At 40.9% G+C, this 17530-nt stretch overlaps 1 protein-coding gene across 2 annotated transcripts in view; it reads left to right on the plus strand.

Annotated features, from left to right (window-relative positions):
- Positions 1-16157, plus strand: part of LOC131362398 (NLR family CARD domain-containing protein 3-like) — a 156422-nt gene extending 140265 nt beyond the window's left edge. For both annotated transcript variants that reach the window (XM_058404368.1, XM_058404369.1), the window contains 3 exons: positions 5117-5290; positions 15072-15242; positions 15903-16157. In XM_058404368.1, coding sequence (XP_058260351.1) covers positions 5117-5290; positions 15072-15242; positions 15903-15909 — 352 coding nt within the window. In that variant the 3' untranslated portion in view covers positions 15910-16157. The remainder of the gene's footprint in view (positions 1-5116; positions 5291-15071; positions 15243-15902) is intronic.
- The last annotated feature ends 1373 nt before the right edge of the window (positions 16158-17530 follow it).

Consider the following 17530-nt stretch of genomic DNA (forward strand, 5'->3'; position numbering starts at 1 on the left):
ATACACACCTATACACACACACACACACACCACGTGACTAAAATACACACCTATACACACACACACACACACACCACGTGACTAAAATACACACCTATACACACACACACACCACGTGACTAAAATACACACCTATACACACACACACACACCACGTGACTAAAATACACACCTATATACACACACACACACACACACCACGTGACTAAAATACACACCTATACACACACACACACACACACCACGTGACTAAAATACACACCTATACACACACACACCACGTGACTAAAATACACACCTATATACACACACACACACACACACCACGTGACTAAAATACACACCTATACACACACACACACACACCATGTGACTAAAATACACACCTATACACACACACACACACCACGTGACTAAAATACACCTATACACACAAAAACACACCACGTGACTAAAATACATACCTATACACACACACACACACACACACACACACCACATGACTAAAATACACACCTATACACACACACACACACACCACATGACTAAAATACACACCTATACACACACACACACACACACACACACAATGTGACTAAAATACACACCTATCCACACACACACACACACACACACACAATGTGACTAAAATACACACCTATCCACACACACACACACACACACCATGTGACTAAAATACACACCTATACACACACACACACACACCATGTGACTAAAATACACACACACACCAGGTGACTACAATACACACCTATACACACACACACACCACGTGACTAAAATACACACCTATACACACACACACACCATGTGACTAAAATACACACCTATACACACACACACACACACACACCACGTGACTAAAATACACACCTATACACACACACACACCATGTGACTAAAATACACACCTATACCCACACACACCACGTGACTAAAATACACACCTATACACACACACACACCATGTGACTAAAATACACACCTATACACACACACACCACTTCACTAAAATACACACCTATACACACACACACACCCACCACGTGACTAAAATACACACCTATACACACACACCCACCACGTGACTAAAATGCACACCTATACACACACACACCATGTGACTAAAATACACACCTATACACACACACACACACCATGTGACTAAAATACACACCTATACACACACACACCACATGACTAAAATACACAACTATACACACACACACACACACCACGTGACTAAAATACACACCAATACACACACACACCACGTGACTAAAATACATACCTATACACACACACACACCACATGACTACAATACACACCTATACACACACACACACACCACGTGACTAAAATACACACCTATACACACACACACACACCATGTGACTAAAATACACACCTATACACACACACACACACACCACGTGACTAAAATACACACCTATACACACACACACACACCATGTGACTAAAATACACACCTATACACACACACACACCATGTGACTAAAATACACACCTATACACACACACACCATGTGACTAAAATACACACCTATTCATACACACACACACACACACCACGTGACTAAAATACACACCTATACACACACACACACACACCACGTGACTAAAATACACACCTATACCCACACACACACACCATGTGACTAAAATACACACCTATACACACACACACACACCACATGACTAAAATACACACCTATACACACACACACACACACACACCACATGACTAAAATACACACCTATACACACACACACACAATGTGACTAAAATACACACCTATACACACACACACACACACCACATGACTAAAATACACACCTATACACACACACACACCATGTGACTAAAATACACACCTATACACACACACACACACCACGTGACTAAAATACACACCAATACACGCACACACCACGTGACTAAAATACACACCTATACACACACACACACACCACGTGACTAAAATACACACCTATACACACACAAACACACCACGTGACTAAAATACACACCTATACACACACACACACCACGTGACTAAAATACACACCAATACACACACACACCACGTGACTAAAATACATACCTATACACACACACACACACCACATGACTAAAATACACACCTATCCACACACACACACACACACCACATGACTAAAATACACACCTATTTACACACACACACACACCACATGACTAAAATACACACCTATACACACACACACACACCACATGACTAAAATACACACCTATACACACACACACACACACAATGTGACTAAAATACACACCTATCCACACACACACACACACCACGTGACTAAAATACACACCTATACACACACACACACCATGTGACTAAAATACACACACACACCACGTGACTACAATACACACCTATATACACACACACACACACCATGTGACTAAAATTCACACCTATTCGCACACACACACACCACGTGACTAAAATACACACCTATACGCACACACACACAACACGTGACTAAAATACACACCTATACACACACACACACACACCAGGTGACTAAAATACACACCTATACACACACACACACACCACGTGACTAAAATACACACCTATACACATACACACACACACCAGGTGACTAAAATACACACCTATACACACACACACCACGTGACTAAAATACACACCTATACACACACACACACACACACACACACCACGTGACTAAAATACACACCTATACACACACACACACACCAGGTGACTAAAATACACACACACACACACACACACACACACACACACACCACATGACTAAAATACACACCTATATACACACACACACACACACACACACACCAGGTGACTAAAATACACACCTATACACACACACCACGTGACTAAAATACACACACACACACACACACCACGTGACTAAAATACACACCTATACACACACACACACACACCAGGTGACTAAAATACACACCTATACACACACACCACGTGAATAAAATACACACACACACACACACACACACCACGTGACTAAAATACACACCTATACACACACACACACACCATGTGACTAAAATACACACCTATACACACACACACACACACACCACGTGACTAAAATACACACCTATACACACAAAAACACACCACGTGACTAAAATCCTCATCTATACACACACACACCACGTGACTAAAATACACACCTATACACACACACACACACACCACGTGACTAAAATACACACCTATACACACACACACACCACGTGACTACAATACACACCTATACACACACACACACAACACGTGACTAAAATACACACCTATACACATACACACACACACACAACACGTGACTAAAATACACACCTATACACACACACACACACCCACCACGTGACTAAAATACACACCTATACACACACACACACCATGTGACTAAAATACACACCTATACACACACACACCACATGACTAAAATACACACCTATGCACACACACACACACACCACGTGACTAAAATACACACCAATACACACACACACCATGTGACTAAAATACATACCTATACACACACACACCACATGACTACAATACACACCTATACACACACACACACACACACACCACGTGACTAAAATGCACACCTATACACACACACACACACACACCACGTGACTAAAATACACACACACACACACCACGTGACTAAAATACACACCTATACACACACACACCACGTGACTAAAATACACACCTATACACACACACACACACACCACGTGACTAAAATACACACCTATACACACACACACACACACACCATGTGACTAAAATACACACCTATACACACACACACACACACACACACACACCACATGACTAAAATACACACCTATACACACACACACGCACACCACATGACTAAAATACACACCTATACACACACACACACACACCACATGACTAAAATACACACCTATACACACACACACACACACCACATGACTAAAATACACACCTATACACACACACACACCATGTGACTAAAATACACACCTATACACACACAAAAACACACCACGTGACTAAAATACATACCTCTACACACACACACACACACACACACACCACATGACTAAAATACACACCTATACACACACACACACACACACCACATGACTAAAATACACACCTATACACACACACACACACACACACACACACAATGTGACTAAAATACACATCTATCCACACACACACACACACACACCATGTGACTAAAATACACACCTATACACACACACACACACACCATGTGACTAAAATACACACACACACCAGGTGACTACAATACACACCTATACACACACACACACCACGTGACTAAAATACACACCTATACACACACACACACCATGTGACTAAAATACACACCTATACACACACACACCACGTGACTAAAATACACACCTATACACACACACACACCATGTGACTAAAATACACACCTATACACACACACACCACTTCACTAAAATACACACCTATACACACACACACACCCACCACGTGACTAAAATACACACCTATACACACACACACACACCCACCACGTGACTAAAATACACACCTATACACACACACACCATGTGACTAAAATACACACCTATACACACACACACACCATGTGACTAAAATACACACCTATACACACACACACCACGTGACTAAAATACACACCTATACACACACACACACACCATGTGACTAAAATACACACCTATACACACACACACACCATGTGACTAAAATACACACCTATACACACACACACCATGTGACTAAAATACACACCTATTCATACACACACACACACACACCACGTGACTAAAATACACACCTATACACACACACACACACACACCAGGTGACTAAAATACACACCTATACACACACACACCCACCACGTGACTAAAATACACACCTATACACATGTTGAGTATCTGTTGATGAAGAGTGTGTTATTGTGTGTCTGCAGGTTGTGTGGTTGTGATTTCTCAGATGAAGGCTGTTCTGCTCTGACTTCAGCTCTGAGATCAAACCCCTCACACCTGAGAGACCTGGATCTATCTGATAATAATCTAGGAGTCTCAGGAGTGAAGAGTCTCTCTGCTCTACTGGAGAATCCTCTCTGTAAACTGGAGACACTGTGGTAAGATCATCTCTCTGAGAGTCACATGACCTGCTCCTCACTAAGACACTTTCTCTAATAGTGAGACTGAAGCAGGGGTTTTAGGTTCACCCAGGGGCGTCACTAGGGCTCGAGCCCCGAATGATTTTAATCTAGCCCTGAATGATTTATCCTGAATTTTACCGCCGGACACACACACACACACACACCACGTGAATAAAATACACACCTATACACACACACACACACACACCACGTGACTAAAATACACACACACACCAGGTGACTAAAATACACACCTATACACACACACACACCAGGTGACTAAAATACACACCTATACACACACACACACACACCACGTGACTAAAATACACACCTATATACACACACACACACACCACGTGACTAAAATACACACCTATACACACACACACACACCACGTGACTAAAATACACACCTATACACACACACACACACACCACGTGATTAAAATACACACCTATACACACACACACACACACCATGTGACTAAAATACACACCTATACACACACACACACCAGGTGACTAAAATACACACCTATACACACACACACACACACCACGTGACTAAAATACACACCTATATACACACACACACACACCACGTGAGTAAAATACACACCTATACACACACACACACACACCATGTGAGTAAAATACACACCTATACACACACACACCACGTGACTAAAATACACACCTATACACACACACACCACGTGACTAAAATACACACCTATACACACACACACACACACACAATGTGACTAAAATACACACCTATCCACACACACACACACACACCACGTGACTAAAATACACACCTATACACACACACACACACACCCACACACACACCCACACACACACACACACACCACGTGACTAAAATACACACCTATACACACACACACATCATGTGACTAAAATACACACCTATACACACACACACCACGTGACTAAAATACACACCTATACACACACACACACCACGTGAGTAAAATACACACCTATACACACACACACATCACGTGACTAAAATACACACCTATATACACACACACACACACACCACGTGACTAAAATACACACCTATACACACACACACACCATGTGAGTAAAATACACACCTATACACACACACACACCACGTGACTAAAATACACACCTATACACACACACACACCACGTGAGTAAAATACACACCTATACACACACACACACACCACATGACTAAAATACACACCTATACACACACACACACACACACCACGTGACTAAATACACACCTATACATACACACACACACACACACACCCCGTGACTAAAATACACACCTATACACACACACACACACCACGTGACTAAAATACACACCTATACACACAAACACACACCACGTGACTAAAATACACACCTATACACACACACACACACACCACGTGACTAAAATACACACCTATATACACACACACACCAGGTGACTAAAATACACACCTATACACACACACACACACACACACACCACGTGAGTAAAATACACACCTATATACACACACACACCACGTGACTAAAATACACACCTATACACACACGCACACCACGTGAGTAAAATACACACCTATACACACACGCACACCACGTGAGTAAAATACACACCTATACACACACACACACCACGTGACTAAAATACACACCTCTACACACACACACACCACGTGACTAAAATACACAGCTATACACACACACACACACACCATGTGAGTAAAATACACACATATACACACACACACACACACCACGTGACTAATATACACACCTATACACACACACACACCAAGTGAATGAAATACACACCTATACACACACACACACCACGTGACTAAAATACACACCTATTCACACACACACACACACCACGTGACTAATATACACACCTATACACACACACACACCAAGTGAATGAAATACACACCTATACACACACACACACCACGTGACTAAAATACACACCTATACACACACATCACATGACTAAAATACACACCTATACACACACACACACACACCACGTGACTAAAATACACACCTATACACACACATGACTAAAATACACACCTATACACACACACACACACACACCACATGACTAAAATACACACCTATACACACACACACACACCACGTGAGTAAAATACACACCTATACACACACACACACACCACGTGAGTAAAATACACACCTATACACACACACACACACACCACGTGACTAAAATACACACCTATACACACACACACACACCACGTGAGTAAAATACACACCTATACACACACACACACACACCACGTGACTAAAATATACACCTATACACACACACAGACCACGTGACTAAAATACACACCTATTCACACACACACACACACCACGTGACTAAAATACACACCTATACACACACACACACCACGTGGCTAAAATACACACCTATACACACACACACACACACACACACACCACGTGACTAAAATACACACCTATACACACACACCACGTGAGTAAAATACACACCTATACACACACACACACACCACGTGACTAAAATACACACCTATATACACACACACACACACCACGTGACTAAAATACACACCTATACACACACACACACACACCATGTGACTAAAATACACACCTATACACACACACACACACACCAGGTGACTAAAATACACACCTATACACACACACACACACACACCACATGACTAAAATACACTCCTATATACACACACACACTACATGACTAAAATACACACCTATATACACACACACACACACACCACGTGACTAAAATACACACCTATATACACACACACACACACACACCATGTGAGTAAAATACACACCTATACACACACACACACACACCACGTGAGTAAAATACACACCTATACACACACACACCACGTGACTAAAATACACACCTATACACACACACACACACAATGTGACTAAAATACACACCTATCCACACACACACACACACACCACGTGACTAAAATACACACCTATACACACACACACACACACACACACACACACCACGTGACTAAAATACACACCTATACACACACACACACCATGTGACTAAAATACACACCTATACACACACATCACATGACTAAAATACACACCTATACACACACACACACACCACGTGACTAAAATACACACCTATACACACACACACACCATGTGAGTAAAATACACACCTATACACACACACACACCACGTGACTAAAATACACACCTATACACACACACACACCACGTGACTAAATACACACCTATACACACACACACACACCATGTGACTAAAATACACACCTATACACACACATCACATGACTAAAATACACACCTATACACACACACACACACACCACGTGACTAAAATACACACCTATACACACACACACACCACGTGACTAAAATACACACCTATACACACACACACACACACCACGTGACTAAAATACACACCTATACACACACACACACACACCACGTGACTAAAATACACACCTATATACACACACACACCACGTGACTAAAATACACACCTATACACACACGCACACCACGTGAGTAAAATACACACCTATACACACACGCACACCACGTGAGTAAAATACACACCTATACACACACACACACCACATGACTAAAATACACACCTATACACACACACACACCACGTGAGTAAAATACACACCTATACACACACACACACACCACGTGACTAAAATACACACCTATATACACACACACACACCACGTGACTAAAATACACACCTATATACACACACACACACCACGTGACTAAAATACACACCTATATACACACACACACCACGTGACTAAAATATACATCTATACACACACACAGACCACGTGACTAAAATACACACCTATTCACACACACACACACACCACGTGACTAAAATACACACCTATACACACACACACACCACGTGACTAAAATACACACCTATACACACACACACACACCACGTGACTAAAATACACACCTATACACACACACACACCACGTGACTAAAATACACACCTATACACACACACACCACGTGACTAAAATACACACCTATTCACACACACACACACACACCACATGACTAAAATACACACCTATACACACACACACACACACCACGTGACTAAAATACACACCTATATACACACACACACACACCACGTGACTAAAATACACACCTATACACACACACACACACACACCACGTGACTAAAATACACACCTATACACACACACACACCACGTGAGTAAAATACACACCTATACACACACACACACACCACGTGACTAAAATACACACCTATATACACACACACCACGTGACTAAAATACACACCTATACACACACACACACACCACGTGACTAAAATACACACCTATACACACACACACACCACGTGACTAAAATACACACCTATACACACACACACACCACGTGACTAAAATACACACCTATACACACACACACCACATGACTAAAATACACACCTATACACACACACACACACCACGTGACTAAAATACACACCTATACACACACACACACACCACGTGACTAAAATACACACCTATACACACACACACACACACACACACCACGTGACTAAAATACACACCTATACACACACACACACACACACACACACACACCACGTGACTAAAATACACACCTATACACACACACACACCACGTGACTAAAATACACACCTATACACACACACACACCACGTGACTAAAATACACACCTATACACACACACACACCACGTGACTAAAATACACACCTATACACACACACACACACCATGTGACTAAAATACACACCTATACACACACACCACGTGACTAAAATACACACCTATACACACACACACGCACACCACGTGACTAAAATACACACCTATACACACATACACACACACACCACGTGACTAAAATACACACCTATATACACACACACACACACCACGTGACTAAAATACACACCTATACACACACATACACACACACACCACGTGACTAAAATACACACCTATACACACATACACACACCACGTGACTAAAATACACACCTATACACACACACACACACACACACCACGTGACTAAAATACACACCTATACACACACACACACCACGTGACTAAAATACACACCTATACACACACACACACCACGTGACTAAAATACACACCTATACACACACATCACATGACTAAAATACACACCTATACACACACACACACACCACGTGACTAAAATACACACCTATACACACACATCACATGACTAAAATACACACCTATACACACACACACACACACACACACCACGTGACTAAAATACACACCTATACACACACACACACACCACGTGAGTAAAATACACACCTATACACACACACACACACCACGTGACTAAAATACACACCTATACACACACACACACACACACCACGTGACTAAAATACACACCTATACACACACACACACACACACCACGTGACTAAAATACACACCTATACACACACACACACACACACACACCACGTGACTAAAATACACACCTATACACACACACACACACCACGTGACTAAAATACACACCTATACACACACACACACACACCACGTGACTAAAATACACACCTATACACACACACACACCTCGTGACTAAAATACACACCTATACACACACACACACACACCACGTGATTAAAATACACACCTATACACACACACACACACACACCACGTGACTAAAATACACTCCTATATACACACACACACTACATGACTAAAATACACACCTATATACACACACACACACACACCACGTGACTAAAATACACACCTATATACACACACACACACACACACCACGTGACTAAAATACACACCTATACACACACACACACACACACCACGTGACTAAAATACACACCTATACACACACACACCACGTGACTAAAATACACACCTATACACACACACACACACACACCACGTGACTAAAATACACACCTATACACACACACACACCATGTGACTAAAATACACACCTATACACACACATCACATGACTAAAATACACACCTATACACACACACACACACCACGTGACTAAAATACACACCTATACACACACACACACCACGTGAGTAAAATACACACCTACACACACACACACACACCACATGACTAAAATACACACCTATACACACACATCACATGACTAATATACACACCTATACACACACACACACACACACCACGTGACTAAAATACACACCTATACACACACACACACACACACACCACGTGACTAAAATACACACCTATACACACACACACACCACGTGACTAAAATACACACCTATACACACACATCACATGACTAAAATACACACCTATACACACACACACACCACGTGACTAAAATACACACCTATACACACACACACACACACACACACACCACGTGACTAAAATACACACCTATACACACACACACACACCACGTGACTAAAATACACACCTATACACACACACACACACCACGTGACTAAAATACACACCTATACACACACACACACACCACGTGACTAAAATACACACCTATACACACACATCACATGACTAAAATACACACCTATACACACACACACACACACACACACCACGTGACTAAAATACACACCTATACACACACACACACACCACGTGACTAAAATACACACCTATACACACACACACACACCACGTGACTAAAATACACACCTATACACACACACACACACCACGTGACTAAAATACACACCTATACACACACACACACACCACGTGACTAAAATACACACCTATATACACACACACACCACGTGACTAAAATATACACCTATACACACACACAGACCACGTGACTAAAATACACACCTATTCACACACACACACACACCACGTGACTAAAATACACACCTATACACACACACACACCTCGTGACTAAAATACACACCTATACACACACACACACCATGTGACTAAAATGCACACCTATATACACACACACACACACACCACATGACTAAAATACACACCTATACACACTCACTCACACCACGTGACTAAAATGCACACCTATATACACACACACACACACACCACGTGACTAAAATACACACCTATACACACACACACACACACACACACCACGTGACTAAAATACACACCTATACACACACACACACACACACACACCACGTGACTAAAATACACACCTATACACACACACACCACGTGACTAAAATACACACCTATACACACACACACACACACACACACACAATGTGACTAAAATACACACCTATCCACACACACACACACACACCACGTGACTAAAATACACACCTATACACACACACACACCATGTGACTAAAATACACACCTATACACACACATCACATGACTAAAATACACACCTATACACACACACACACACCACGTGACTAAAATACACACCTATACACACACACACACCACGTGAGTAAAATACACACCTACACACACACACACACACCACATGACTAAAATACACACCTATACACACACACACACACCACGTGACTAAATACACACCTATACATACACACACACACACACACCCCGTGTCTAAAATACACACCTATACACACACACCCACCACGTGACTAAAATACACACCTATACACACACACACACACCATGTGACTAAAATACACACCTATACACACACATCACATGACTAAAATACACACCTATACACACACACACACACACACCACGTGACTAAAATACACACCTATACACACACACACACCACGTGACTAAAATACACACCTATACACACACACACACACACCACGTGACTAAAATACACACCTATACACACACACACACACACACCACGTGACTAAAATACACACCTATACACACACACACACCACGTGACTAAAATACACACCTATACACACACACCACGTGACTAAAATACACACCTATACACACACACAATCACGTGACTAAAATACACACCTATACACACACACACACATCACATGACTAAAATACACACCTATACACACACACACCACGTGACTAATATACACACCTATACACACACACACACCACGTGAGTAACATACACACCTATACACACACACACACCACGTGAGTTAAATACACACCTATACACACACACACCACGTGACTAAAATACACACCTATACACACACACACACCACGTGACTAATATACACACCTATACACACACACACACCACGTGAGTTAAATACACACCTATACACACACACACCACGTGACTAAAATACACACCTATACACACACACACACCACGTGACTAAAATACACACCTATACACACACACACCACGTGACTAAAATACACACCTATTCACACACACACACACACACACACCACGTGACTAATATACACACACACACACACACACCACGTGACTAATATACACACCTATACACACACACACACCACGTGACTAAAATACACACCTATACACACACACACACACCACGTGACTAAAATACACACCTATACACACACATCCCATGACTAAAATACACACCTATACACACACACACACACACACATACCACGTGACTAAAATACACACCTATACACACACACACACACACACACCACGTGACTAAAATACACACCTATACACACACACCACGTGACTAAAATACACACCTTTACACACACACACACACACCAGGTGACTAAAATACACACCTATACACACACATCACGTGACTAAAATACACACCTATACACACACACCACGTGACTAAAATACACACCTTTACACACACACACACACACCACTTGACTAAAATACACACCTATACACACACATCACGTGACTAAAATACACACCTATACACACACATCACATGACTAAAATACACACCTATACACACACACACACCACGTGACTAAAATACACACCTATACACACACACACACCACGTGACTAAAATACACACCTATACACACACACACACACACCATGTGACTAAAATACACACCTATACACACACACACACCACGTGACTAAAATACACACCTATACACACACACACACACACCATGTGACTAAAATACACACCTATACACACACACACACACACACCACGTGACTAAAATACACACCTATACACACACACACACCACGTGACTAAAATACACACCTATACAAACACATCACATGACTAAAATACACACCTATACACACACACACCACGTGACTAAAATACACACCTATACACACACACACACCACGTGACTAAAATACACACCTATACACACACACACACACCATGTGACTAAAATACACACCTATACACACACACACACACACACACCACGTGACTAAAATACACACCTATACACACACACACACCACGTGACTAAAATACACACCTATACACACACACACACACACCACGTGACTAAAATACACACCTATACACACACACACACACACACACCACGTGACTAAAATACACACCTATATACATGATGAGTTTCTGTTGATGAAGAGTGTGTTATTGTGTGTTTGCAGGTTGCAGTATTGTGGTTTTTCAGATAAAGGCTGTTCTGCTCTGACTTCAGCTCTGAGATCAAACCTCTCACACCTGAGATATCTGTATCTGTCTAGGAATAATCTAGGAGACTCAGGAGTGAAGAGTCTCTCTGCTCTAAAGAGGGAAAATCACAATCTACAGATAGTGAAGTGAGTAATGATCTGTTTTAGATAAACACTGAAATGAATTAAAAGACTGATAGCATTATTATGTTTATTAGCATTAGTTTATACATTTCCATAAATATCAGATTAATGTGTCACAATTTCACTATATTCTGTTTAATCAGACGTTTTCTAACAATTTGCTTTAATGCTGTTTGGTGTGGATTTAAATTTCATGTGAAAGTAGAAGACAGAGAATCTGAGACTACAAAATATCCAAACTGAGTGCATGAGCGTGACTATAAATGAACACCTCACCTGCCGGTATCACCCTGCTATCTCTTTATTCTGTGCTTCCACACTGTGTCTTCTCTCATTCCTGTAAAATTCACTTCAGCTTCTTCTTAAAGTCTGCACTTAAATATATTCATGTAGAGCGAGAGTTGAAACACAGCAACTCTCCAGAGACGGTGAGAAGAGAAGAGAAGTGATGTGATGGTTTCTGGTGGAATTTCTTGTTTGTTCTAGCTAAATGTTACAGATTGTAATGAAAGACATTTTGAACAGTAAATTATAAAAAGAGGATAATAATGTTTCTCTGGGAGCACAGATGATTTCCTGCTCTTGATCAAGCTAGAACTTGGTCATGAAGTATGACAGTCCAGTCTGTATTTATTTACTCAGACGTTTTTCTTTTCTTTTCAGTTGGTGATGAACATCTGTGGACGAGATGAAGACTCTGGTGTTCCTGCATTTCCATGTTGGGGATCAGACATTTAATACACTGAGTGTCACTGATCACTTTATTAGGAATAACTGTACACCTGCTCCTTCCTGCAATTATCTAATCAGCCATTCATATGATAATTCATAAACTCGTGTTGATAAATATACTGTATATAAAAATAAATGTAGATACAGATCACATGTACAAAGAAAATAAAGTGTTAGAAACATTCAGCTGTTTTACACACAGTCTTGTGTAGTTTTGTAATGAAAACAAGCAGTGAATTTATTCACAGATTTCAGAAGAATATGTGTAAACAGATCCACTTTACACACTCTGTGTCAGGTTTTAAAAACTCCAGATCGTCTCTGTCTAAGACCTTATCGTTTCTATAGTAACGGCTCACACGGGGACTTGTACAGCAGCCGCTCCACATAAACGGATTTATTAAAGCTTTTGTTAATGTGGTGAAGGTTCTCATAAGGAGACATTTGTGTAAAATGTATGGAAGGAGTCTCCAGTGTCAGTAACAGTCAGAGATAAAGCTGTAATCAAGTTTTCTGATGACTTCAGGACAGAAGAGTTTGAGGGGAGATTATTGTCATATCATTTACATTAAAAAGGGAGAACCGGAAGAGAAGCCGAGTAATGGCGAGAGCATGAAGCTGTATTAAAAACGTGCTAGTTATCCGGTAAATTGAGAGAGAAAGGTTGAGAGTGTGGTAGAGATTCACACAAAAGAGAAGATTACTATATTTTGAAGCAACATTGCGGGCTGAATGTCAGCGGATGCGAGCAGATACAACATCAGTGCTACTCGAGAAATAACGAGGGAGAGGACGGCTAGATGAGTCGGACTTTTGCTTATCGAAGTTAAGAAAAGTGTTTCTCTTGGTAAGAGTCTTATATCAGCGCTATGTTAAAATATGTATACAAGTTATAGAAATTGTGTTTAAACACACATGGGGTTAGGTGAGCCGTGCGGAGATATGAATGTTTATTTTCTGCACTTAAATACAAGCTTGTTACTGTTGTTAATATGAAAGAAATATATGTGGTGGTGTTTATTTTTTATTATTTATTCATAGAAATGTTTGTGATACCCCCCCCCTCTATCTTTTTCTGCTTTTCTCCTATCTTCTTGAATCTTTCTTTGGTTCTTTTGTTTTTTTCCCTACATCTTCTGAGTGGACATCACCGTTGGAGTGCATCTGAAGACTTCAGATCATTTCTCCTTCATGACAAGGAGGTTGTGAGGTGCTGAAGCTGGCGAGCCATGCCCATGTAAAGACTGAACTATATACTGTAATGTTGTAGGATCTTGTTTTGTTTCTTTACATTTTCTATATCTTGGTTTGTACAGCTTCTGTATTCTGTAATTTATACTGGATTTAAATTGTAGAAAATAGTAAGCCACTGAGGTATTCTTTTCTTTTCTCTTGTTTTCTTCCCCAGGGAATTATATATATTATAGCTAAATTTATTGCTAATTATACTGAGTCCTGAATTTACAGGACTGGTTTATATGTACATATATACAGGGATGCTTTATATGTCACAAATAGTTTTGTTGTTTGCTTGCAGCCAAATATTTCGACTGAAACAA

This window comes from Hemibagrus wyckioides, linkage group LG12 (assembly GCF_019097595.1).
Source record: "Hemibagrus wyckioides isolate EC202008001 linkage group LG12, SWU_Hwy_1.0, whole genome shotgun sequence".
Classification (NCBI taxonomy): Eukaryota; Metazoa; Chordata; class Actinopteri; order Siluriformes; family Bagridae; genus Hemibagrus; species Hemibagrus wyckioides.